This window comes from Candoia aspera, chromosome 14, assembly GCF_035149785.1.
Source record: "Candoia aspera isolate rCanAsp1 chromosome 14, rCanAsp1.hap2, whole genome shotgun sequence".
Taxonomy (NCBI): domain Eukaryota; kingdom Metazoa; phylum Chordata; class Lepidosauria; order Squamata; family Boidae; genus Candoia; species Candoia aspera.
The window spans coordinates 7,383,648-7,411,596 of record NC_086166.1 but is presented as its reverse complement, the minus strand read 5'-3'; the positions used below and the strand labels follow the sequence as shown (position 1 = coordinate 7,411,596).

General features: G+C 44.5%; 1 protein-coding gene across 1 annotated transcript; it reads left to right on the top strand.

Moving 5' to 3' along the window:
• Nucleotides 1-64: 64 nt before the first annotated feature.
• IQCK (IQ motif containing K) lies at nucleotides 65-26,579 on the top strand. Its single transcript, XM_063314928.1, has 9 exons — nucleotides 65-122; nucleotides 1,334-1,425; nucleotides 4,014-4,155; nucleotides 5,166-5,263; nucleotides 9,041-9,093; nucleotides 9,225-9,302; nucleotides 18,067-18,151; nucleotides 21,116-21,227; nucleotides 26,484-26,579. Exons 1-9 carry the CDS (start codon nucleotides 65-67, stop codon nucleotides 26,561-26,563), a joined length of 798 nt encoding a protein of 265 aa, XP_063170998.1. The 3' UTR covers nucleotides 26,564-26,579.
• Nucleotides 26,580-27,949: the final 1,370 nt, after the last annotated feature.

The window sequence follows — 27,949 nt, the reverse complement described above, 5'->3', positions numbered from 1 at the left end:
CTCGGCGTGGCCTGGCGACGCCGCCGCGGTCGCCTAGCAACGGCTTCCTCGCGCGCTCTCTTCCATGGCGGCCGGCGCGGAGGAGCCCCCGTCGCGGAGCCTCTGGGAGGAGATCTGCGCAGGTGGGGCGCCGCGGATGGCCGCCACCCGGCGGGGGCCTTCTCCTGCGGGGATTTCCCCGGGGGGGGGGAGACGGTCGGGCTCCGAGGAGGGGGAAGTATCCCAAATCCTTAATGGGGAGTCCTTTGACTTCGGGGCTCCTGGCTGCAGGACTGTGGGTGACCAGCAGGTGGTGGCAGAGAGACCGAGGAAAGTTTGCTGCACTTCGCTGAGCCTCCAGAGCTGAGAGCAGCCCAGCTTGCCCCTCCAAAGGGCGTGCAAGTGTGCAAACGGACGTGCCGGACAGTTCCTCCTTAGGGAGAAGAGGCTGAGCGGGGGACAGAAGGAGAGGTCCTCGCACTGGGATTTTATTGGAATAAGCCCAAAGGCCCCCAAAGGGACTCTTTCCCCTCGATTTTATTCACTTTTGTATTGTCTGCCTATCTCTGGTTGTTGTAATGGAAAGCAGCGTAATGAATCTTTCACTGGTCTGAGGATGCATTATGTTTTATTGATTTATTGGAAAAGTTTGAGACACTCAGTGGGCTACGTTTGAGCAGTCCAACAACATCCAGGAATGCGAGCTTGTCTCCCGCAGACTAAATCCTTTCCAGTATTGTCATTTAAAGAAACCAGATCAAATCAGATGCCTTTGAGTGGCAGCATTGACAGAAGGCTGGCTAAGAAGTGGGTAAGGCTAGGCCAAACTCTTTCACTTGCTTTATTAAAAGTAATTTTTTTAAAATCCATTCAATCATGTCCAATTCTCAGAGACTGCCTGGACAAGTCCCTGCAGTTTTCTTGGCAAGGTTTTTTGGAAGTGGTTTGCCCTTGCTTCTTTCCTAGGGCTGAGAGAGTGACTGGCCCAAGGTCACCCAGCTGACTTTGCGCCCAAGGCAGGATTAGAACTCACGGTCTCCTGGTTTCTAGCCCGGTGCTTTAATCATGACTCCAAACTGAGTCTCTAAAAGTAAATTAAGTATTGTTAACTTTGTTGTGTTACCTACCATTTTCTCCTTCTGTGAAATATTAAACATTTCAACGTGTTGGCAAATTTTGGAGGGGCTCGTTTTGTTATCTTGTTTTTTCCTAACTTTGGTTAAGAGAAGTAGGCATGCAACAATGTGATTGCGATTTTTATATTTTCAGAAAAAGGTATGTAGCAGGAATAAACCTCTGTTACTTTTCTCTCCATTTTTCTCTTTCACCTTCTTGAAAACAAACAAACAAAAAGAATTTGAAGCCAAACAGCCTGTTCATCCGGATCATTTGGAGAAGAAAGAAGAACCTGGGCTTGCCTTAAAGGAAAAAACAGCAACAATCCAGGTGGTAGTTATCTTCAGCTTCTTAGAAACAAAACCTGAAACTCTTTTATTCTTTGTTAACCCAAAAAGAGAGAGAGAGAGAGAGAGAGAGGATAAATATTCCATATAATGTTGCCAAAAGATTGTTATTCTAGATACACTCCCGGTGTGCATAGAACCACTGAAAGACTACAGTGTTTAAGATGTTTTAGTTTCAGGGGAAAAAAAAGAGGCTACTGTACTATAAAAGCAAGATACAATAATGATTTAAATAGTTTTTCAATCTTCCCAGAGAAACCATGTGATTGGGGGATTAAAAATGTGATGGTTAGGTAAAAAGAAAAAATGAACTCAAATGAATTATATGTACTTTGTGAATAAAGTTATGTTGTTTCTAATTGTGGGTCCCCAGTACCGTCTGTGATCAGGGATGGTAGACCAACAGCACCTAGGGCAGTGTTTCTCAACCTTGGCAACTCAAAGATGTGTGGACTCAACTCCCAGAATTCCCCAGCCAGCATGGTTGGCTGGGGAATTCTAGGAGTTGGAGTCCTCACATCTTTGAGTTGCCAAGGTTGAGAAACACTGATCTAGGGTGCCAGACATTCTCTATGATAAAGACTTCAGCCCTGCATGTGCCCCCCGAGCTCCCTTTTTGAATCTCCCAAACCACTTCTGTTGCCAGCTGCTAAGCACCAACCGAGCTTCCTGCTATTTTGAGTTGGGAAACTTGAAAACATTGTTGCTGAGCCCTAGAATGGGGTTGCCGCAGTTAAAATAAACAAGGAAAATTCCTCTAGACTCCCAGACGTTATCCTTTAAAATCCCAGCCAAGCCTGCTTGACCTTGTCACTGAACCCACAGCAGTTCCCAGACAGACCCCGCCCTCCCACCCCCAGGTTAGCCATACCCACTCCAAGCCATCAGGAGATTGCCCAGCTGAGAGACATTTTGGTCCGGCTCCCATAATACAGAAGCTGGTGTAGCCCCGTGAAGTTGCCCGACTGGAGAAGCTTAGAAACGGAGTTGAAAGGGGCCGTGGAAACCATCGAGACCATCCCCTAGCTCCAGGAGGGAATCCAGGTTAAAGCATCCCTGGGAAATGTCCGTTTGGCCTCTGCTGGAAAACACCCAGCACATGGGAGTCATGACCTTTCCGCCTAATTGGCTCTCGTGCTGTTGAATGCTCTTCCTGTTAGGAAGTTTTTTTCTAAGTGTTTAGTCCAAATCAGCCTTCCTGTAACGTCAGCCCATTATTCGGCTCCCTGAACTCTGGGATGAGAGCTCAGGAGGTGGTGGCGGTCTTCTGGGTGGCCTGCCTTCAGGTATTGGAAGAGTGCCAACAGATTTCCCTCCCCAGTGTCCCTTCTCAAGGCTACCTTCTCAACCCTCCATCTTAGGAATTAGTTTCCAGTCATTTAAGGGTCTTCATTGTGCATCTCTGAACCTGCCCTGGCTTGTCTTTCCACCGTATTGCATTAGGCTTTGATGCAAATGGTCCTGCAGATTTATGAAATGGTTTTAAAAGAGACCCCCCCACCCCCATTCTTCCTTGTTTTGGAAAGGAACCAATGGAATTCTGGAGGATTTTGGCATATTGTGATCGAGTTTGCACTAGCGTGCCAAGCATCTTTGCTCATCCCCGTTCCCTTACAATGTCTGCTAAAGAAGCCAGGCTCATTTTAACATGTAATCCAAGTTGGGGGTCCAAGCCAAAATTGCCTGCCAGGTTTTATTCCCAGCTTATGAGCCTATTCAGCTCTGTCTGGTCAATCCTGATTGGTAACCACTCCCCGTGATTTTTCTCCAGCTCAGCCTGGAGATGCCAGAAGCTGAATCGAGATATTTTAGCATGCAAAGCAAGCACATTTTCCACTAAGGGCCAGCATTTCCCTATTTGGCAAATCTCATTTTGCAGCTTCCAAGTTGCCTGTCTAATATGAAGTGACAGGCTCAGTCCACCATAGCCAGCTTCGTCCTTACAAATCAGCCCTATCGAGCCATACTTGGCTCTTATTTTCTGGGTGTTCTTACATGTTTCAGGCTCTGGCCTTGATTATGAGTTCCAAAAAGTACTGTAATCTGCTTTATTCCCCATTATCTAAAAATTAAAAATACCAGAATCCTTATTATTAAGGGCTTTTGCCTAATGATCATTTAATGATGGTTTTCCCTCACAGTGAAGTCTGGGATGACATACTGTACGTGTGGCTTTTTAAAACCCTTGCTCTGTATTTTGAATTCCTGACAATCTTGTAAGCTTGGCTAATGACTGGACCAAATGTCGTCCTAGAAACGTAACCACTAAATCCAGGAGGATCTCCCTGATACATTTCTAACACGTTAGATCAGCTTTTGCAGAGGCACACTCCAGCTGTATAGCTTCATCTCCCAGAATTTCTCAGGCTGGCTGGGGGATTCTGGGAGTTAAGACAACACACGTGAAAGGTCTTCAGACTGAGAAATCCCAATTTAGAGAACTACCCCCAGTTGCACTGGGAGTAGCTATGGAATCAAAGTTTCCTTTGTTTCGTTCTTCTCTTATTTATTTACCGTATTTATTTATTTAAATTGGAGCAGGGCATTTATCTCCTTGTTTCTGCTTTTCAGCAGGTCCCTGCAGATGCTGGTGCACTGCCAGATTTGAGAGGGGACGAGAGCAGATCTGTGATTACTGATGAAGAGGTCTTTCAGAAGACTCCGTCTCTTCTTTCTGAACCAGTAGCTCCTGAGTTGCCTGATCTAAAAACATGTAAGTCATAGCGTAGCTTATCTTCCTTCATAAGAGCTGCTTTTTTAAAAGAGAGAGAGAGAAATGGAGTGACACCTGGCACCGACCGTGACTTCTGTTCAAGAGGCCTGTTTCATAGCTGCAGCTGTGCATGTGTATGGAATTCCCCTTTGCACATTTGTAATAATTTTCATTGCAATGTTTAAAACAGAAATACACAAAGAACAGCAGGCAAAAACACATTAAAAGTTTAACAGTAATATCCAACAATTGACTTAATTATGAAATTGCCAAAACAAAGAAAGAAGAGAGAAAAATAGAGAATTAAACGAATACAGAACCAAACCTAAGAAATGAACATACTAAATTAAAGCTAATCACCTAAATGTATCACATATTTATTTAATCATGTAGTAATAGTTCAAACTGTGCATGAGATTTGTCTATTTGTATAAGATACTGTGAAATCCACGGCAAAGGAAAACGTATTGTGTCCCTTTTGGATTAGTAGAAAAAGCAGCCTTTTCAAAAAGGAATAAATTACACATTTCTTGAATCCGGTTTTCAATATCTGGAATAAGAGACTTTTCCAGTCTCTTCATATAATTCTCTTGGCTGTTCCCCATGCCCAATATAGCCAATGCTCTTCCAAAAAAGTCAGATTACACAATTTTGGAATATAGTTCGGAATAACGTTGACATCTTTAACTTGAAAAAAGTTATGAAGACTTCCAAAAATGAACCCAAGCTGGAGGGTACGTTAACTCATATGATTTGGTCATGTCTGGGATTCCCTTTCATCGTGGGTGGTTGTCCAGAGTCCTAGCTTGAACGTTGTTTGCAGGCATTGGTGGAAGATGGGAGAAGAGGATAGAGGAGATGAGGAGGTTAAAAGGATCGGGTAGCCATTGGGTGACAAGGAAAGGAGGCTGTATGAGCCAAAGAGCTATATATAACAATTTAGCCATTTTATGTAAACAGAGCGGGCTTAATATTTCCATGGCTGAAAAAAGGAACACTGATTTGTCCAGGTACTCCAAGACAATTCTTGGAATGCTACATTTTTCCAGTGCTTCTTCCTGGGATGGTAGAGCTGTTACACCAAGCTAAGAAGGAGAGATGTTTCAAGGTGAGTCCAAAAGGTTCAGCTTGTTTTCAGAAGGGTATTATGTTCCTTGAGGAGTTAGTATTCACCTTCGTGACCTCAACTCTGGGTGGGGTTTATGGGAGTTGTCATCCAGCCTCCATCAAGGCCATGAGGTTGGGGAAAGGGGTTGTTATACAGTATTCTGTTATCCACCAACAATCATTCTGAACACAAGTCTGTCCCTACTGTGTTGAACTGCCTCCCCTTTAATTCTCAACTCAAGCTTTTCTATGTATCCACAAATATGGGGTTGATGAAGCCGGTACTTCCCCTTATGTGTGGATGGTGTCATTTTGATTGTGAGGCATTAGTAGTGGGAGAAGGCCATAAGAAGAAAAGGAGAGCCTTGTTGAATCAGGTGAAGGGCCCATCTAGTCTAGCATTGGGTGCCCTACAGTGGCCAACTAAGTGCAAACAGGACGCTTGCAGGCCCTGATAGGCAAGCAAGTGCCCAATTCCACTGTTAACTTCCCAGCAGCTGGTATTTATGGGAAGCTACCTATGATTCCAGAAAGTTCAAAAGCTGGCTTGCAGCTAAACCTCAAAAAAACCAAGATTATGGCAACCAGCTTGATTGATAACTGGCAAATAGAGGGAGAAAATGTAGAAGCAGTGAAAGACTTTGTATTTCTAGGCGTGAAGATTACTGCAGATGCTGACTGCAGTCAGGAAATCAGAAGACGCTTAATCCTTGGGAGAAGAGCAATGACCAATCTCGATAAAATAGTTAAGAGCAGAGACATCACACTGACAACAAAGGTCCGCATAGTTAAAGCAATGGTGTTCCCCGTAGTAACATATGGCTGTGAGAGCTGGACCATAAGGAAGGCTGAGAGAAGGAAGATCGATGCTTTTGAACTGTGGTGTTGGAGGAAAATTCTGAGAGTGCCTTGGACTGCAAGGAGATCAAACCAGTCCATCCTCCAGGAAATAAAGCCAGACTGCTCACTTGAGGGAATGATATTCAAGGCAAAACTGAAATACTTTGGCCACATAATGAGAAGACAGGACACTCTGGAGAAGATGCTGATGCTGGGGAGAGTGGAGGGCAAAAGGAAGAGGGGCCGACCAAGGGCAAGGTGGATGGATGATATTCTAGAGGGGACGGACTCGTCCCTGGGGGAGCTGGGGGTGTTGACGACCGACAGGAAGCTCGGCGTGGGCTGGTCCATGAAGTCACGAAGAGTCGGAAGCGACTAAACGAATAAACAACCACCACCTATGATTCCAGGCTAGTAATCAGTGATAGTCCAACCCTCCATCACATTCTCCAAGTTAAACCTACTGTATTGAAATTCTGGCCACCACATCATTATGATGTGAATTATGAGACACTGCATTTAATCTGAGAAGAGGAAAGGTTTCTAAAGCTTGCATCTTCAGAGCTTTAACTACCCTTGTTCCCAGCGAGTTGGAGTTGTAACCCGACAACACCGACAGACCCAAAGGTCAGATCGTTGGTGTATAGGTTGTCTGCAATGAATGAAATCTCTCTGCTGAAAGGTGATCAGATCTCCTGGTATGAGCCAGATTTCAAAGAAGGGACATCACAAAAAGAGAAAGACAATAGAAATGAAGGCTTAATAAGGTTAGCTTCCCTAAAAGCCATCATTAAACCTGCAGGGGAGCAGCATTTCAGCCCACGAATGGGATCCTAGGAAGAATGCCACAGCTGTTTCTGTTGGTTGCGAAAGACTTAAATGGTAGGGCTACATGTTGCAAATTAATAGCGAAACTATACTACACATGCAAAGGTATGAAAACCTCTATACAGATTTGTGCTGGGGTATTGGAACCACTGCTTCTCACCCTCCACTCCAGACTTGCAAAACCATCAATGTTGCTTTGTGCATGCTGCATCTGAGTGGAAAAAGACATTTCTTGGGCAACACATTCGGTTAATTGGGCGACATTGCGGTTGGCTTTGTTGAGTTTTGCTTGTGGTGGAAATCTGGCCATTGTGAACTACAAGTTTATAGCAGTGTGGGTGTTTCACAAAATGGATTTGTAATGTATTAACACGAAACAAATTTTTATGATGTGTGACTGATAAACCAGTGCAATCAGAGCAATCAGGCAATGCTAGGTTGGATGGTGTGATCCTCCATTCCTTTCTAGTGAGGGGCCTGCAAACTCTCATCAACTTTAGCCAGCAGAAGGCTGGCAGTGGATGATGGGATTTGAAGTCCTACGCAGTCAGAAGGCACCCAGTTGGGGAAGGCAGCTCTCAAGTGTAAGAGAACAGCACGTCTGCCACTTTGAAGACACCCTGGGCTCAATGTTTTGAGGCTAAAAATTTGTTTGCATAGTAGAGAAAAACAATTGTTTTCGTGTGTGCACGTGTGGTTGTGTGTTGTCTGTAAAAGTGTGGGTGTGGGTGTGGGTGTATAAAATAAAGCAGGCAGGGTGGTGAAATTATTTTATGCACTGTATTGTGTTCCAGAGTGTAAAAACAAACAACAGCCAAGAATGGGGAATAATTCTCATTGTGAAAAAAGCATCCAACCCATCTGCTGGTGAACAATGCACATTGTTATGGAGGTTTCCTGTGCATATCCGGGTTTGCTTAACCCAACACAGCTGTGCGAAAAACTGGCCTTTTTGCTTTCTTTAAAGACAATCAAGCCTGATAAATAAATAGGGCCGTTAATTATTTTGATGGCTTTGCAGGGGCCTCTTCATTCCAGGAGAGCAATCAGTCTGATAGAGTATTGAACTTAGATCTGGAAGGCGATGGGCTAAACTCCCCACGGAAGTCAGTAGGCGTAAATGTCTGCCCGGATTTTCTTTTTTCTTTTTTCCTCTCATGGAGGACTTGCCTTCCCACTTAAACTGAACACGAACAAGACTTAGAGAACTTGAGCATTCATTCTCGGTTTTTCCAGTGTTCAGAGATGGGTACCCCAGTTTTCCTAGCCAAAAGACCGCCATCCAGGTACAAGGGGATTACTTCACCCAGTGCCCCCATCAGTTGAGAAGCTCAAACATGTAGCAGCACAGAGAGAGAAAGGTGATAGCAGGGCCTGCTCTGTTGGCTTGGCTGAGAGGCTAACTTTTTCTTCCACTTCTCCCTGCACTGTGTCCATTCAAGGTAGTCAGAAGAGCACAGCTTTTGAAAACTGGCCAGATTGTGCACACTTCCCATTTATATCTTTTAGATCCTTTATATCTTTTAGGTCAACCCTGCTGGCTGGGGGATTCTGGGAATTGAAGTCCACGTATGCTGGCTGGGAGATTCTGGGGGTTGAAGTCCACCCATCTTAAAGCTGCCAAGGTCGAGAAACACTGTTTTAGATGATAAGCACATCGCTCTGGGAATCTCTTTGGCAAGGCCAGCCCAGCCATTAGGCAGAAGGACATTCGTCTCAAGCCCCAGATGCCGAGAGAGGGGATAATAGCAGCACATTGGAAGACCAGACTAGGTGTCCCTGCACTCCTGAATCCATTGACTGAAGGCATCCATAACTATGACAAACAGCGATGACATCCAAAGGATGCAGTGACATATTCGTACAATTGCCATAACTATATGCTTGCATCTGATGCAATTGCTGTGCATAAATATCATCATCTGTATGATGGCGTTACCACCCATGTGTGGTTACATCCTCCCTTGCCATCCCGTGGATGCCCGCAATTTGAGGCCCTGGCTGTTTCATTGTCAAATTGCCCTTTGGAGAAAAAGTGGAACAAAAATAAAATGCCGTATCAGATCTCATCATTGTTCTTCTGAAATCGGTGTCTCTTCTGTTCTTTCAGAGGAAACAGACAAGATTTATTGCCCTTGATTTCCTCACTGAATGGTTATACAAGTAAGTTTCTTCGTTGGGATTAAGTACTTGAAGATACTCTGTTATTTTTTCCTTCCGACGGAGACCGATGTGTTTCGTTTTCACTCTGTTTTATATCTGTCTGTTTTCCCCCACCATGCTGATACTTCTAGCCACAATGCAAAGAGAAAGGACGAGCCGTTTGTAGAATTTTTCGAGATCCCTTTCGTGAAGGATTGGCTAAAGGATCAGTAAGTATTACTCATGATGTACACCATTTCTGTCCTGTTGCTCTGTTTGCTATCCTGTGAAAGGAAATGAGATGCAACCACTTGTCCCTTTTCAGTTTCCATTTATTCCTTCTTCATCACAGTGACCTTCTGACAGGCAGACTAATTTGGTTACCACTTCCTTGCAAAAATGTTTTGTCCTAGGTTTATTTGCACAGAGGGAGGGGAGGGGGAGTGCAAAAAGATTCATTATTCTGAAGAACTGAGACATTTTAATTTTGCGCCTTCAAGTCAGTGTTGACTCCTGTCGACAGCTTGGACAAGCCCCTGCAGTTTTCTTGGCAAGATTTCAGAAGTGGCTTGCCATCACCTCCTTCCTAGGGATGAGCGAGAGACTGGCCCAAGGTCACCCAGCTGGCTTCATGCCTAAGGTGGGACTAGAACTCACAGTCTCCCAGTTTCTAGCCTGGTGCCTTAACCACTAAATCAAACTGGCTCTCAAGTACTCTCAGTGACAAATTAGATAGATAGATAGATAGATAGATAGATAGATAGATAGATAGATAGATAGATAGATAGATAGATAGATAAGCTTGCTTGCTTGCTTGCTTGCTTGCTTCCTTCCTCTGAGCCTAGTAACATTAGTCTAGTGCAAGATTTTGGAAGTGGTTTGTCATTGCCTGCTTCCTAGGGCTGGGAGAGAATGACTGGCCCAAGGTCACCCAGCTGGCTTCGTGCCTAAAGCAGGACTAGAACTCCTGGTCTCCCGGTTTCTAGCCTGGTGCCTTAACCTCTACACCAAACTGGCTGTTTTCTTTAGACATTGCCACTTGTTATTTTGAATATCTTTGTGCCAATGAGCAGGTACTGTTCACTAGCAGAAGACTTTGGAAGCTCACCGTTTGGGCAATTACAGTGGAGACAAATGGTTCAGGTTCAAAGCATCACCAGATGTCTTTGAAAACAACAAATGTCCCCAAATGCACAAACATTTACTCCATTTTTCATTTCAAAATGGAGTTTTAGGCAATAATTTGATCATTTTCAGAATCTGCTTGCAAATCTGTGCATCTGCTCCATGAAGAAAAAGGAGACAGCTTCTGGGCATATATGCAGAGATTGGCAGCTGGCAGCCTTTGGGCTCCACATTTTTGGGTGCGGGGAAATCTTGGGGAGCTCGGTATATGTGTACAACAGCTTTAAAATTCCTGTTCACCTACCACAAGGTCCTTGTGTCGATCACAAAGAACATAGCAATTGCACCCAGATTCGACTGGGGCATTATGACATCACCAACCAACGTCTTATGAGGTCATGTTGTGACTTGGACAAGGATAGTCTGTGAACTGGCTCCCATACTGCACTGTCCCTGGGGGAGATGAATTTCCAAGGATAATGGAGTCCCTGCCATTCAGTCCAGAAGACACAGTTTTCCCTAGAGTAAGAACGTATAGGCCCCATTTTACACTCACACTGTTCCCCATGGGTTTCCATGCGCTCCTAAGAGAGCTGATTAAGTTTTCCTATCCTTGGTGGGACGATGGTTGGAGTGCAGCCAGAAAGGGGCTGGATATAGTTGCTCTTCATGGGTGAGATGAGACATCCAGGATGCTGCAGAAAAGAGGGGAGGAGGTAGGATATAGTGAGAACATTGTGTAATATTCAGCTGGCCTGGACTTGCATTCAGATTCACCCGGCCGTATTGCCAGGCAATGAAAGGAAATAGCCCACGTTTCTACGTTTGGGTGGCTTCCTGTGCCATCTGCCCACGGCCAGCTGGTCTCCGGGCATCTGACTCAGGTGACAAAGGCCCTTCAGTTGGCTTGTATTGTGAAGGGTTTGGAAACACCACCTTGTTAGAGCTTTTCATTTCCCACTCTCATTCTCTGTGTTCTCCGAAGAATTTCTTTCCAGCTTCCACCCCTCGAAATCCTTCAGGAGATCCACGACACCTCCCTGTTTACTTTGCTTCACTAGCAGATTTCAGGAGGGGGTGGTGGTCAACGTTCCCAGCCCCTGCTTCTCCTTTTCATATTCTAGTGCACCCAAGTCTCAGTTGCTTTGATAGCTCACATCACTGCTAGTTTTCAGTTGACCCGTAGAGCTAATTTTGCTCGGGTGGGCAGCTTTTCGCTCTCTTTTGCCTTCCATTCGGCTTCTCTGCTCCTGAATATTCCCCCCACCCATCTGTTCCCACCCCAACTTGTACACTCATTTCCAGGTCCCATGCTTCGTTCCAGCTTCTATGGCCCAATGCTAATGGTGGTTACTAATCCTCCCCTTTTTTATTTGCACAAAACTTGGAAAGAGGGCTTAATCAGTATAGCAACTAGAAAGCCGAAGTGTGTGTATAATGTTGTTTCTAAAATTTTGTTTATTTGTATGATTGAACAGTACTCTGCCTTTCTTCTCTGAGAAGCCCTCGAGGGGGTTAACAAAGTTTAAAACCAGCAGAAATGCAAAAATAAACCTAAAATACAGATCAAAATTAACAATTGAATAAATGCGAACATTTAACAATCAAAAGCCTAGAGAGTAACTTGGAATGACCTATTATTGTATACAAATTATAATGGATTAAAGGCAAATGGATTAAAGTTTCAAGAAGTGAAAAAAGGGAGAAGAGAAATCATGCTTGATGTTTAAGCCATGTCTAACACTACAGGTAGTCCTCACTTAATGACCACAATAGGGACCGGAAAATTGGTTGTTAAGCGATGTGGTCATTAAGTGAGTCACCACGTGACCTTACCTGATTTTATGACCATTTTCCAATGTTCGTTAAGCGAATCATGGGTTGTTAAAGTGAATCACAGCAATTGTTAAGCAAATCCAGCTTCCCCAATGGATGTTTTTTGCTAGAAACTGGCAAAAAGGGTCACAAATCATGATCACGTGGCTGCAGGATGTTACAACTGGTCATAAATGCAAGCCAGCTGCCAAGTGACTGCGGGGGTGGTGCGATGGTTTGCGACAGTCGTAAGTGTAAGTACAGGTCGTAAAGCACTTTTCCCGAGGCCGTTGTAACTTCAGACCATTGTTAAATGAATGGTCGTTAAGTGAGGACTACCTGTAGATTACAGGCATTTACAGAAGGGGTGTTAGGCTACACCAAGTGTTTCTCCTACCTTGCCAAGGATGCACTTTGATTCAACCAAGTTTGTATTTCCTAATCTTTAGTAAAACATGGAAAGGCAGGAAACCACCATTATTTGCGGGTTCTTTCTAGCAAGCTTCGGAACAGTCCTGGTTGCAGACTCCTGCCCCCTCCGGGTTTGATGGGACTGAGCCGGCTTGTTTACGGACATCTCCCTGGGACCAACTCAGAAGGCATCCTGGCACAGTCACAACCACAATTTTGCTCACTGAGCTTGGAGGGGCTCACCAAACTCTCCCTTTCTACCGATCTCCAGAAGTGAAGCCAGTGAATGTTTCCTGTCTACTTAACGACCCTGCATGACTTCTCAACTTGCTGTGGCTGCTTCGCCTTCCGCGCTTTTGGTGCCATTGCTCGGTGGGCCCTTCCCTCCCGCAACGCTTTAGCACTCGGACTGCAAAAGCAGCTGGAAGGAGCTATGGGATGGTGAAGGGCCGGAGCGGAAAAGCAAGGAAATTCCTCCCCTCTCCCCCTCATTATCATTATTATTTTTTAAACAGGCCTCCCGTCCCTTTTTTGCAACCCCTGTGGTGTTTTCCCTCTCGACAGGACTGGGAGGCCGCAGCTCTCTTGCCATCTGTGCCTGCTGGATTGGCACGCTCTTCCCCAGTCTTCTGCTGCTGTCGCTTTGTCTCTGCTTTCCCTTTCGTTGCCTCAACGCACCCGCCACCAAGCTGCCAGGCGGCTTGTCCAAAAATCCCGAGCAGACTCCCTTTCACTTACTGCGGGGGAAGTAACCACAGGAAGAGATTGCGGACAAAAAATCCACAACGTCTCCACCTCGACCGCCCTCCCTGTGCGTCTCCATCCTGAATCGGGAAAGGGACCGTGCGGGGAGGGCGCCATGTTTCTAACCAGTGGCACAAGAAAGCCTGCGGGGGCCAGAGCTTTTGGTCTGCCAACCCCAGTGAACGTCAAGCTCCGCCCGGCACCTTTGACTTAGATCAACAGCCTGAGTTACCCACGAGGGGATCCACACACTAGGATGGTGGGGCAGCTGCAGATCAATGGATCACACAGGCAGATCTCTGGGCAATTTGGCAGTCGATTCAGGGGATTCCTCTGCAGGAGAGGAGGTCAAGAAACCAGTCGAAGCGAGTATTAACCATACTTTCAACTTAACAGACAGACTCAACCATGCTTTCAACTGGGGAACTGTGACCATCCTAAACCAAGCCAAATCCCAAAACGCCAGAGAATTCCTGGAAGCCTGGCACTCAGACCAAGCAGCCATCAACAGACACATAGAGGTAAACAACATTTACATACCATTCAAAAGAGACAACAGAAAAGCCAAAAGACCAGGACACCTCCTTGCCAGCAATCAACACCCAGATATGCAAAGATTAACATTAGGATTAACCCCAGATGAACAATCAAACAGCACGATACATATAAACTGAGAGCAAGGCCCACTCCCTCTTCGCACTGAAGATGTTGCCTAGTCTGGCAATGAAACGTCTGCAAGGAAGCAAGGCTCAGAGAGCACCAAGGTCAAGAAAGTCAAGAGAGCAGCCCACCGTTGCATAATTGAAGCCCCCTCCCTTTTTAATGGGTTTTGCTTGTAAAAAGGAGGCAGGTCTGCACAGTTGGAGGCACCATCTTGACTCTTTTTTTACCACCCTCCCCACCAACACCCCTGATTTCATCTCTTCTTTGGATGGCTGTTTTCTTTCCGGGGGCGGGGAATGGGGGCAAAAAGGCCTTGAGGATCCCTTTTGACATGTTTCTATTCTGGCCCTTCACACAACAGTGCGTCTGAAAGCGGTAACTGTAACTTAGCTGCCTTCTGTGGCACGTGCAGCTGTCCCTCACTGGGTCCCGCTTGAAATTCCTTCCTCCAGCAAAGTCCAGAAATACTTATTCGTTAGGTTTATCTCCGGCCTTTCATTCAGGAGTTCAGGGTGGTGTGTGAAATGTCCCCTCCTCCCGTTTTTTTCCCATAACAACCCAGTGAAGACTGGGAGAGAGGGACTGGTCCAAAGTCACCCGGGAAGCTTACACGGTTGAGGGGTGACTAGACCTTGGGTTTTCTCACTCCTGGTCCAGCACCTTCACCACTACAGACTGGAGCATCCCAAACACTACTTGAATGAATGAAAGCTTATTACAGTTAAAGGACCTAAGAACAAGCAGAATAACACAGAAAACAGCATACACGTTGACATTTCATGGGAAACAAGCCATTCAGCAAATAGTTTCTTCCTACATCTAATCACTGCAGCCAAAAATTTGGCCACCACTAGAGTCACATTTGACCTAGAGTTGGATAAAAGAACATATACATATGCATGGTTTAAACGCCCAGTTGAAGAATCAATGAAAGGGTAATAAAAGTTTCTCTCGGATGAGTCTACAGTCTACAAAGAAAAAGTATCGGCTCCACCGATCCTACTTCTGAGTTATTACAAGGGCAGAGCCATACCCAGGAATCTTCCTAGCAGGACCTGTGGCGGAAAAGCATTTAACTGCGGCTTTGCAAAAGCGATAAGTACTGTGACCTGGATTGGTTAAATATGGGGCCATTCGCCATTGTTTTGATGATAGATGCCTGAATGAATGGGGGGAGCAGGGCTAATTGGCTTTCTTAATCGAGTCCTGCCAGCTTATATGTATTCCAGAGTCTTTGCCAAACAATACTTTGTATGTTGTTTTTTAAAAAAAACTACTTAGCTTCTCTCCAAACCAGACCAGGCAAAAACTGCCACATCACGACCTCTTGGATTCGAAAGCGGCTCTTTGCTTGCGAGCAGGACTACCTTCGTGCGTCTTTTAATAACACACAATCCCGTGTGCAAAATAGCTATTCCCTGGGTTGCAGGGCTAATCTAAATGCAGAGAAGATGGGCTATGCATAGGCAGAGAACTCCTAGCATGGAAGTGTTTCTGGAAAATGGAAAAGATACGCAGGATGGAACTCGACACCTCAAAGTCCTTGCAGCAGAGTCGTGGCTAGGAATGACCACAAACAGTTCTGGCCACCTTTTCAAAACACATCTCCAGCCTTCACCATTTTGAGCGAGTCGCCTCTGTAGACGCAACTAGAACAGGTCTATCCCGTCGATGTCGATTGTAATCAATCTGGCTGCTCCCCCATTTTCTTTCCTGGCGTTATATTTATCTGTTCCCATGGCCAAAACTGCATAGGAGGGCGGCAAGCCATAAAGGAGATGGCAGATCGTTCTGGGAAATCAGATTCCACACGAGCCAAGCATTTTTGCTCTATTGACTGATGCTCTGCGGGGAGCACTTAATTCTTGAAACCCGCACACCTCACACATTCTCTGCGCGTTTGTTTGTCAGCTCCGATTCATCTTGAAGTGTCCCAGCTGTCTCCTGCCACAAACAATCTATTCCCGCTTCCCCAGTTTGCTTTTGATAGGCCCCCGCCCCTGCGAGTATTCTATTTACATTTGACCTAAAGTCAATTACTAATGTTCCAGTGGAGAAAAATGGACCCTGGTGTGACTTCTCCTCCTTCAGACTGGAATGATGGATGTCTCCCATGATTGGCTTTCTGGACACGAAGCCCTTCCCCGTTGGACTCGGGTCATACGTGCCATTCCTGCTTTAGTCTTGGATCGGTTCCCCGGCAGATCCTCATGATTTAAAAATGGAGCCCAGGGCAGGGGTGGGTGGAATTCATATTGCGATGTTAGGAAGGTTGAGCTTGTATTTCTCTGGAAAAGAATGCTGGGACGTAAACATCAGGGAGGGAAGAAAATGAAACGAGAACCTAGTCCTCAAAAGACTTCACACGGGTGCTGATTGGAAAGGAACATTCTGAGACCTTCCCTCCACCCCCACCCCATGATAAAACTGTAAAATACAGCGTGCTGGCAAGATGCGACCTGTGATAAATTATAAGTCATCGTAAACAAAGAGGTTTCCAGACTTGTTCATCTGATCGCTTTTGATGAGAATAGCAAAGATCCTGGTAGCCTCATAAGGATTAATGCTTTAATTGTGAAAATAAGAAAGGGGAATTGAACAGTTGAGATGTATAGATTCATCTGAACCTTCACCCAAGGGATGGATCTCATTTTTTCCCCAGGGCTGAGGAATTCAGGATACTGGAGTATTTTGTTTTGCTCACATACAGAAATAAACCCAGCTCACTCTGCCCAGACCAGTGTTTCTCAACCTCGGGAACTTTAAGATGTGTGGACTTCAACTCCCAGAATTCCCCAGCCAGCATGGGGTGCGAAATTCTGGGAGTTGACGTCCACACATCTTAAAGTTCCTGAGGTTGAGAAACTGTGGCCTAGACAAATGAGTACATCCTTCAGGATTGCATCATGCCCTGAATTTGGGATGAAAGGCATACAGTAACATGCATTTGAAGGCACAAGGCCTCCAGTTGAATGTGAACCTCCATGAGTGAAAAGAAATATTTGCAGAACATGGGAAGGGATGGCCTTCAGTTTGAGCACCCATGCAAAACTAACATGGATTGGACATACTGTAGAGAAGTCCACACTGATTGTGGATTGAATGTGGGGCTTTCCACTTACAAGACATGTGCTGCACCATTAAACTGTGATCCTTAATTCTGAGTCCCTTGGGTTAATAGCTTTATGTCAGGATCCTCCCGTGCAGGCTACTCTGGAAATGGTTAAAAACGTGCACAAGGACCCAGGAACTTCTGAAGTTCCAATGCTGGTGTAGAAAAGCTAAGAAGCCATTACAAAAGAATTCCAGTGACTGCTGTTGATCAGAAACAGAAACGTATCCATAATGAACTCAAGTTTTCAGTTTCTGTAACTCTTTCTCCTGTTCATGCAATGGGCTGGAGAGCAGGAAGCTTGGTTTCCATCTTGGCTTCGTTTTGGTATCAGCCGGATCTGATAATCAGGTTGTTTTCCATTTTGCTCAGCTGTGAAATTTCATGACAATCTTGAACCTTCCTGAATTCATAAAACTTTTAGAATGGCACTGATCCAGCCCCTGTGTCTTGATAGCTCACAGCCATGTGATAAGCTGTATTGTTGTGAAGGTTCAGCTTCTTGGAAACGTTAACACTTTTTTTTTTCTTTTTGCATTGTCTGGGTGTACACATTGTACTAACCCAGTGTTCGACTTAACCATGGTTTTGAACAAGCCAAGGAAGCCCGGGTTTACATATAACATAAACCACAACCCGCGGTCTGCAAACTGCTGTATCTAGATGCACAAAACACATTAAAGCGAACCCATCCAATCTGGTGTTACGATTTAATGCAGCATGTGAATCGAGCCAGTGTCAGTAATCCTAGCCATGCTACATTACGATATTTGTTTCATTCTGAGAATAAAAAACAGATCATCCTGCCAGTTCTTCCCAGCTCCTTGAAAAAAATAGGCTCTTGTCCAGAGCATCTTCCAGAACTAGTATACTGTATTGTATTTCAGGCAACATGTAAATAGCAGCATTTTGCAAATGTAAATGCAGGAATGAATGTGTGCAGCTGTAAGAAAGAGAACACTTATTATCAGCATGCCTACTTTAAATCCCTAGCATCTGGCTGGGAACAAGACCAGGCAAACAGTGTTTCGTTTCGTTTTGTTTTCAAAAAGTCGTACTGTATATATGCATTCATAAATTACCCCAAACGATGTGCGATTTTGAAATGAAAATATTTGCTCTAGTCCTAGGCCTCCCATTCCTCTGTCTCTGCTGCTCACGGAAGAAGAAGCCAGCAACATCATCCAGTCCTTCTGGAGAGGTTATCGGGTAAGAGCCATCTATAATAATTTTGCTTGATGTTCAATCTGCGCAACAGCCGTTGGCTCGGGGGGAACCCCACGCGCATGGCTTCAGCGCCAGGCGCTATAAATGTCTGCAAAGATGCAGATGGTTCAACAGGATTTGCATCTGAGATTTGGTCCTGGCAGAAGAAGGCTGACACAGTGCAAGTCTGTTGCTGTTTTCCACTGTACCGAAGTTCAAAAGCAGAAGTGATCAGGGGCCGGGAACTTCTTCAGGCCAATGTCTGTGTTGCCCCTTGTCCTTTTTAGTCCAGATGATGATCTAATAAAAACTGTATGTGTCATTTGTGAGGGTGGATGGAGTCAGAAATTGGGAAAGAAGAAAAAGCAAAGAAGAGGATGTTGGTATTTGGGAAGGAAGGAGAAAAGAGAATGTAGGAGAGAAGGTGAAAGGTAATTTGAAAACACGTCATAAGAGGAAATGAGGGAAGCTAAGAATATACAGAGCTGCTTTATGAGAGGACGGCCTTCTTGTGCTTCTAGCTCTTGTCCGTGAGATGTCCATTGCCCATCCCAACACTACCTCAGATCCTCCCAAAAGTACATTAAAGTTTAAATAATCAGTACAAATTTGAAACACCCCCCCACACACAATTCCTTGACTTTTGCCAGCTAAACTTTGCAAGATTCCAGCAGTCTTGCCCATGAATGCCAAATCTGTGTCCTTGAACACGTTTTGAGACTGTCAATGACGTAGATCTGTTGGAAAGATTTGGAGAATGGAAAGCATGCTGAGGGCACTCTCACAAAATGGCTGCTGTAGCAACCTGGCTGCCAAGACTACTTCCTTGTAGCTGACCTCCAGTTTGAAGGCTCAAAACAGCTTGCGTGATGTGCAGGGAGATTGGGAAAGGAAATAGGCCCATCTGAGAGCAGCAACAGTCACCCTCCAGAACAGGCCCACACAATGTGTGCGATAAACTTAGCCCAACGGGCTATAGGGGAGGAGTTTGGGAGCACTCTGGCTGGCACGTCCCACTTGTGGATTTTCTGGACAGCTTCTACTGGAAACATGATCATGGAGTAAAGGACCTTTGCTCTAATCCTCGGCTTGTCTACAAGCGAAATAACAGGTTTGATTGATTCGTTGATTGCTCTGATCCAGCGTGCTGCTTTTTTTTTTCATCAGAGGAAAGCACATGGTGCTGAGTAGAGAGAGGGTTGCACAGACACATCCTCTAATTCTGGATTTAAAGGTCGACAGAAAGGATACTGCTGGAGATCTGCTACTTATGCTCCCCTTGCTATTTCATACGCATAATGTTTGCAGTACAAGAAATATGCCTAGTGGTAGTTTATTTTGTCTTGCTGAATCCCTGCTCAACGAGAGGGCGGGGGGAGAGAGAAAAGTAAAGGAAGATCCCCAAAGATCCCTGAATAGATTATTTCAATGCTTCTGGCCACACAGCAAGAAGTTAAAATGGGTGTGTTGTCTCTCTGGTTTCTATGGTACTAATCAGTTAGAAAATATCACCTCCTAAATACTTAGCAGTTCCCAATAGAGGGCTGAGTTTGGGGAGGTGACAACCATAGGAATAGCTATTTTTGATCAACAGACTCTTGTGATTGGGTGTGGGGGGTTTTTATTGCCTTTGGAAATGTTATCCCACTTGTCTCTTCTCCCCCTTAATTTGTGTCTTTGTGCATTGTATTTTCATATTTTTAGCACACTTTGTAAACAGTAATTAGTGCCCAGGTTAGGACCACAAGCACCCTTTACAAAAGCACGTCTTAACTAATGACATGGTCTTTAGCTTGACCCTGTCCAGGTGCTAAGTAGCCTGAGACATACAGAGGACATTACCTAACAGGAAATACGTTGTTTTGGAGGTGTCGCTTCTGTTTTTCAAAATGGTAGGTAAGCATTTGGGCTCTAATCTTGGCAAACTCTCCATCCATCCATCCATTTTGCTTGTATGTCACCTATTCCCAAAGGTTCTGGGTAGCTAACAATGTGGATATATAAAATAATGACCCCAAATACCTATAAAAAGAAAAAGAGCAAAAAATTAAAAATGCTTTAATGCTTATACGATATCTCATCCTATAACACAAGGCAGAGTCAGGCAGCAGATTTTGGGTGTCAAGAAAGAGTGGCAGATATTTAGTTATTTAATAACTAGATTCACACATGGTCGTAAGCCATGAGTGGTTGAATCAACCGTAACTGGCTTTTGTCCCACAACTTGCTAAGCCATAAACCATAGCCTACAAACCATCATGGCTGGGTTCACACAACACGTAACATCAAAATCAAACAAATGATATTCTTGCTTGGTGGAACCTGTGAACCCAGTCAGTTTGTTAATTTGTCTGTTTATTCATTCAACTCAACGATGTGTGTGTGTTGCGAGCTGTGGGTCACTGTTATATTCTATTATGATTGCTTTTAGTTGCAATTTTTCTCTTCCATTTTTAGATTGTTTTTTGTATTCTTGTTAGCAGCTCAGAGTTATTCATTTCAGTTGGGTGGTGGTATACATTTCATAAAGACATACATTCTTATTCCACTGCCATCTTGTGACTCTCAGCCATTAAACACGGGAAAGCATGTTTGTTTATGGCTTAAGTGAACCCAGCCAATCGTATTTAATCCATAGAGCAAGTTTAGGTAAGCCATGGCTTAGTCCAACGTGATGATATTTATCTGAGAGACACTAGAAGAGGTTTTGCCTGAGGAACTTGCCAAGCATTGGTAATCTGCAGCTAGACTTGCTACACCATTTGTTGTTCTGATCCAGATAGCAAACTTCTTAAGTGAACTCGGACAGCTACAAAGGACTTCGCTGCATAGCGTTGTCACCATCACAGAAGTGTTCCTGTTGAAGTGCAAATTGAGGCCAAGCATGTTGTCAAGAAGGCTATTTAATACTGATTCAACAGATACCCTAGGATTTCTTACAGAAGCACGTATGTTTCCCATTTCTAGATCCGATGTGATCCTGAAGTCCAGGAATTACGCCAGTGGCAAAAACATTTGAGGGAGACAAAGAACATTAACAAACGGGTACGAGAGTTCTGGGCCAATCAAGAAAAGAAAGGTAACTAGGCAGAAATGGTTGGTTCTAAAGATGTCAGTTTCAGAACTGACAAATGTTGGGCTGGTTGATAAGTCAGATCAGCTTTTTTCAACAGCATATGTTAGATTGCACTGGATTACAGCTCCCACTAGGAGATCAAACCCATTGGGGCCGTGGTCTTGGGAAAGATGGATTATATGTATCAGTAAACACATTTTTGATTAACTAAAAAAGGGACACCAATCATACTACCATCACTCAAAAGCTGAAATAATCAGGCAGCAGGATTATTTTGGAAGAATAATTATTTTATTGCAAAAATTTAAGAAAGGCCACATGTACTAAGCAATTCCTGGTTTCCTTGCCCACACATCATTGAATGCCTGTTCCTAAATTGTAGACAGACATCATCTTTGGCCTAAGGGACACAGAGATCATAAGACTCTGTCCAGCCAAAAAAAAAAAAGTGTGGGTGTGTAAGAGGAAGATTTGCAATCAAGATGAAAAGAATTAACAGCCATCCACAAGAAATGATGCTAACTAGATAAAAACATTGCTAAGAAATAGACCAGTCTTAGGTGGACTATGCATTAGCAATAATGCCTAATAGGAAAGAATTTGTGCAACATCTGTATTGATTATATCCTACCTGAGACAACTTTATTATCGCTGGAATTATCACTCGCCCATTTGGTCATTCTTTCAATAACAATCCTAACAGAGAATTAAAAATAATTTAACAGATACCTTTTGATGATACATAAGCATTGGTTGACATGGCCCTGCCAAAAATTAGGAATTAGCAAGACATCTTTCTCTCTAGCTTTCTGGCAAATTATTATTTGAGATCAAACATCCATGTTTAGTTTGGGCAACAGTTTGCCTCCAGAAGCGTAGTTACATCAATGAAACTTAGATTTTAAGAAAATCTCCTTAGGATCCTACTTAAAGCTCAGTTTCCGGCCTTGGATCAGGATTTAAAAAAAAACAAAAAAGCATTCAGCACTATGTGAGTTGAAGCCTGCTTTTTAAAATATTGCCATCACTACTGTTAGGAAATAATACATGAGGGTGGTAATAAAATGGTGCATTTTGGAGAGCTTCTGTTCAGTGTGCCCACCAATCGTGCCTTCTCATGATGCTCCATTCCCTCCTTTCCCTCTCAGTCTCCCATATCTGCACTCCTAATAATCTGTAAAGTGTTCTTGCAATTTAAAGGTGCAATCTTGAAAGAAATCAGTATGTGTTGACCAATGAAGGGGTTGGAAGATGCACTGCTCTTTATTTTCTGGACATACCCAAAAGTGTTCTTCATCCATTGCATATGAAGGACATCATGATAGCAGTTCTGTTCATCATCTCAGTGCTAGCATTGTTCTATGAAGACAACTGGTTCCTGTGTCCCAAGCCCAGATATCTTAGCTCACAATTTATTTGAGCACTCTTGTTCTTCCTGAAGTTATGGTAATGAACCATCCCCCCCACTTCAAATTGCAAAAATCCCCTCTTACATTATCAGAAGGAGGAAGAGAAAAATATTTCCCCTTTTCTTTCACTATGTTTGTTTAAAAGAACTGTCCTCTTTTTTTTAGCATTTTACTCACCATGAGTTGGCAGACCCAAGACTGACCTTCATAGGGATTTCATAAGCCTGCTTCTTTGGGGCCCATCACATGATAACAAAATTGTTTATTCAGGTTTTTTTGCCACCCAAACAATGGCACGTCTGTGCTTTGCAAACAGCAGCCTTCATTCAAAATATGCACAAAAGCTACTGTTCTCTTTCCTGAAACTTTGTAGTTCAGTGTTGAAACTTATCAATGGGCATGTGTATATAACTTTCCCCTGGTTGAATGCTTGAGATTCTCCTCCTGGTTTAGGAATACTAACATCTTCCTAAAGGACAGATCCTGCTTGGTAGTTGTGGAGGCTGAAGTCGACCTGATAATTATCTGTCATATGTCATCAGAGAGAGCCTGAGAAATACCCATCTGAGGCCACATCCTGGAAGATATCTCATGTGACTTTACTGGTTCCCTAGGACTCCCCATTTTATCAAGACAGCCTTGTGAGTTAGATTGATTGACTGATCGATTGCCATCAAGTGGCAATCTCAGTTATCCCAAAGTAAGCTAACTCATAGCAATGGTATTCCCCATGACACTCTATGGAAGTGAAAGCTGGACTTAGAAGAAGCAGGATAGGAAGAGCATTGATGCTTTTGAACTTTTGTGTTGGAGAAGACTCTTGAGAATACCATGGACAGCCAAGAAAACAAACAAAAGGACCATCTAATGAATCAACCCAGAGTTCTCACTCAAGGCACCAATGACCAGGCTCAGATCATCCTACTTCAGATGCATTATGTGAAGATCTGACTCCCTTGAGAAGTCCATAATGCTGGGAAAGGTGGAAAGAAGGAGAAGAAGAGGATGGCCAGCAGCAAGGTGGAAGGACATCGTTAAAATGGCAATGGTTGCACCGTTGGGAGACCTGAAGGGCCCAGCTGCCCACACCATGCTGTTTAAGCTTAGAAATGTCTGCAGGAGGGTTTATGCCCAATGACAGCCTTCCATTTAATTTTTTTTTTTGTCTTGACCGGCCTCCCCTCCTCCCCCTACCATACACATGCACACAAAATTGTGAACTGTCCTTTCAAAACGAAGCCACTGTTTGCACTGTGCGAGCCTGGACGTTGAAGAGCGTTTCTGTTTGCATCCAGTGCCATTCAGGTGCCAGCGGGGCGCAGAACTTGATCTCATCAGTAACAGCTGAGAATGCGGTGCTGGAAGCCCCATGGCCCCACAGAGAGGTCAATGCTGCTGCAGTGGTCCAAGCTTGCACTGTATGTGTGTGCGTGTGTGTGTGTGTGTAAGTCTCTTTGAAATTGTGCTTTGAGAGGGCGCAAAAGCCAGGAAGACTGTATTAAGTTTGAAAGGCAAGGTGTCTGCCATCTCACAAACAACACATTTGCAAAACACAGTGGACTTGATCACCCCAGACTAGATTTTCCCCCAAGTGGAATGTCCTGCTGAAGGGTGGTAGCCTTCTTAAGACCTGGATCCAAATGCCAGCAGCGCCAGCGTCCTGCTGAGCTGTTCAGAGCATATATACTTCATCTCAGCCCATGCTGTAAGGTTGCAGCAGGCGGTTTCTAAAACTGAGCTGTCTTTCCTCTGCAAGGCTGTATGACCCATGACTCTCCCAATGTCTGTTTCCCCGTGTCTGCCAACCGGCTGCATTGGCAGGTCCTTCCTTTCTCCTCCTAAACCAGTGTTTCTCAACCTTGGCAACTTTAAGACGTGTGGACTTCAACTCCCAAAATTCTGGGAGTTAAATTGGGAATTTGGGGAGTTGACGTCCACACGTCTTAAAGTTGCCAAGGTTGAGAAACACTGTCCTAAACGATTGATTTGTACGAATTGCTTAGGCTGCATTCTTAATACTACCCTGGGAAGCGAACGCCACCGAAGGAGAAAACATCCCTCCTATTTCTGATTCCCTGGCTGTGAGTGCCATAACTTTCAGAGTGCAACCAGACTGCCGGTGCGCCAAAACGACATGCATAAAAGTCTTCAGCTGACTTGGAAGGAAGTGAAAGAACTCTGGGGGGTGGGGGGGGGTGGAGAGAAAAAAACCACAGAACTGTAACTGTCCATTGAACCCTGGGGATGGTTATTAGCCAAAAAATGTTGACCAATTGCTTGGTGGGGATCAACAGAAAGTGGGATTTCTGACCGGAGGCTCCTAATCATCGGACTTTGGTCTGTCATCGGCAATGTGACTGTGGGGGAGGAGGCAGGGACTTTACCTCCTATTGTGGTGGTATTCTGTTCCTTTATGAAGGGACATTCTGAGCACGCCAGCCTCCCTGGGTTTAGGGCATTGTTCAGTTGGGGCACCACTCTCCAATCACATGGCTAACATTCTTTCTTGACCCACATTGTACTAGAAACTATTCCTTTAGCGATGTGCTTCTGGTCTCTTTCAAAACACCAACCACCGCCATGCATGTCCTAAAGCATCTTCTTATCAATATTTTAAAATTAAACTTACTGGGGATTTTTAAAAAAATATATAAAAGGCACCTTTGGCTGGATTCATCCATCACACAAAGCCATAATAAGTCTTTCTTGTTTGGAGCGGAATAAATCCAGTTTGGAACCAGATTGGAGTCGTGGTGAAGGCACCAGGCTAGAAACCGGGAGACCGTGAGTTCTAGTCCTGCCTTGGGCACCAAGCCAGCTGGGTGACCTTGGGCCAGTCACTTTCTCTCGGCCCTAGGAAGGAGGCAATGGCAAACCCCTTCTGAAAAACCTTGCCAAGAAAACTGCAGGGACCTGTCCAGGCAGTGTCTGAGAATTGGACACGATTGAATGGATTAAAAAAAAAACCCGTTTTAGCGCCTTGTTAAACTTACATTATGGCTTAGCACAGGGCTTCTCCAACCTTATAGCACTGTGACCCCCTACAGTGGTAACAGAAGAATGATTTAATTGGAGTTAGAGTTGGGTAAGATGTAAATATACCACTTCTAATAAGGAGACATAATTACTATACCTGCGTGTCACAGAGATTCTCAGACTTTCGCAATTGCTTCTTGTGGCTTGTGCAAGCACAGTGAGGAAAAAAAATGGGAATGTTTTGGACGTGCTTCCACCCTGCTTGGGCAAGGCTGATTGAGTCCTTTGAAAAATTGTGAGCCTCCCCGTCTAAATTGCTTGTGAGCCCTGGGGAACCTTGACCCACAGCGGAGAACTTAGCTTAGCATGAACTGCAAAGCTAGCCGCTTGTGACTGATTCCACAAACTGGCTTTGTGTGATCAGCCACCATCCATAACTCATCTCCAGTCAGAAGAACATTAGGTAGAACTGTGCACTGGTAAGACAGAGACACCACGACTGATCCAAGGTTACCCGTAAGTTTTACAATAATTTGCATGCTTTTGCCACGTGATAGCCGATGATGGACTAGAAATGAGAACTATGCTTCAAAAGGTTGAAGGCAGAAGATTACAGAGTCACTTGTTGAGATGGGCGGCTATAGAAATCAAATCAATCAATCGCAATGGATAGGATAGACAGATTACTGTCATGTTGGGGAACATTTGTTCAAGGCGTCACCAGGAATTGAGCCCAACTTGATGGCATTTTACTGTTTCCCGACCCAATCCACGTCTATTTAAACATCTGTAGACTAATATTTTAAAACGTTTGACTGCTGACAATGTTTTTCATAATATATCCCCCAAAATAATGCGGTATTTTTTTTTTCAGTGGGAACCAAGCTGGAAGACTCTGTGCAGCCCAGCCCAAATCTCTTGAAAACTATCTGTGGAAATCTCACAGAAGCCTGAGGCCATGGCTAAGATTCATGAGGACCAGCCAAACAGCTCCAAGCCTGCGTGTAATTCATCAAAGGCAAGATGCTTTGGCCAGCAACCTCATTTAGTTATGAAGTTGTGTTCTTCAGAATGATGGGTTCCAGAGTCCCAGATCATCTGCTTGCTGGTGTAGGGCATAAGGGTGGTGACCTTGACAGAAACACGCAAGAACTGCTAGCTAGGCAAAGGGGGCTGAAGCATTCCTTAAGCCCTGGTAAACAAGATAGTATTAGAAAGTGGCCCAGGCAAACACCTCCCTGATTCACAGGAGTATAAAAGGAGGGGGGGCAGCACAATCAGACTTCCACCTTTCTGTTATGATAGCCTATCTGAATAAAGTGTGGTTCTGGTTCTGTGGAGATGGTTTTCTAGTCTACTTAGTGGGGCTGACAGTAAGCCCCACTACTTACACGTACAGCTTTGTTGGAACAGGTTTACTGATCGGTAGAACAAGGTCACGCTTTAGACGCATCGGTGCCTAAATTCTTTTCTGAGCCTCTCAAGGCAGAACGATACATGCAAGACAGCCTAGGAGCTTAATTCATAGGAGTCCTTTGATTTAAATGGATAAGCCCGTCGCTACGTTGCATTTCAGTTTAAATGTAGATAGTGCGAAGTGTGAACCTACTCAGCCATAATGAGGCTAGCTTACAGGTAGTCCTCGCTTAACAACCATTTGTTTAGTGATGGTTCAGACTTTACGATGGCACTGGAAAAACCAACTAACAACTGGTCCTCACACTTATGACCATCACAGCGTCCCCGCGGTCACGTGATCACGATTTGGGAGCTTGGCAACTGGTTCGCATTTATGACCACCGCAGGGTCCCGTGGTCACGGGATCGCCATTTTCAACCTTCCCAGCTGGCTTCTGGCAAGCAAAATCAATGGGGAGCCACACGATTCACTTAATGGCCACGTGGTTCTCTTAATGCCTCCCACAAAAAAAGGTCGTAAAATTGGGTCAGATTCTCTTAATGACCACTTCGCTTAGCAACCAAATTCTGATCCCAACTGTGGTTGTTAAGCAAGGACTACCTGTAGATTCCAATTAACGTATGTGTGTGTGAATCTCGCCCTGCTGCTTTGTAATCCATTGCTTATGATTTAAAATACTGGGCAAATCCAGCCAATTGTGGTTAAACATAATCAAGCAAACTACGGCTACCAACGCAAGTCCAAACTAAAGATCCTTTTGAACAAATGCCATCATCAGGGATCTCCCCTCTCCCCACAATGGAATCAACACCTCTGTCAACAGAAGCTCAGCTAGATTGGAATAGCTGGTTCACTGTTTGCTTTGGTGCGAGATGCATATTAACCGGAGTTTGTAAAATAATGTGGGGAAGGTCATCTGAA

Bases quoted from the DNA above. Each gene is read 5' to 3' on its own strand.
- IQCK (XM_063314928.1), top strand. From the start codon at position 65: ATGGCGGCCGGCGCGGAGGAGCCCCCGTCGCGGAGCCTCTGGGAGGAG. The intron at 123-1,333 runs GTGGGGCGCCGC...ACAAACAAAAAG, and splicing joins CTGGGAGGAGATCTGCGCAG to AATTTGAAGCCAAACAGCCT. The intron at 21,228-26,483 runs GTAACTAGGCAG...TTTTTTTTTCAG, and splicing joins GGCCAATCAAGAAAAGAAAG to TGGGAACCAAGCTGGAAGAC.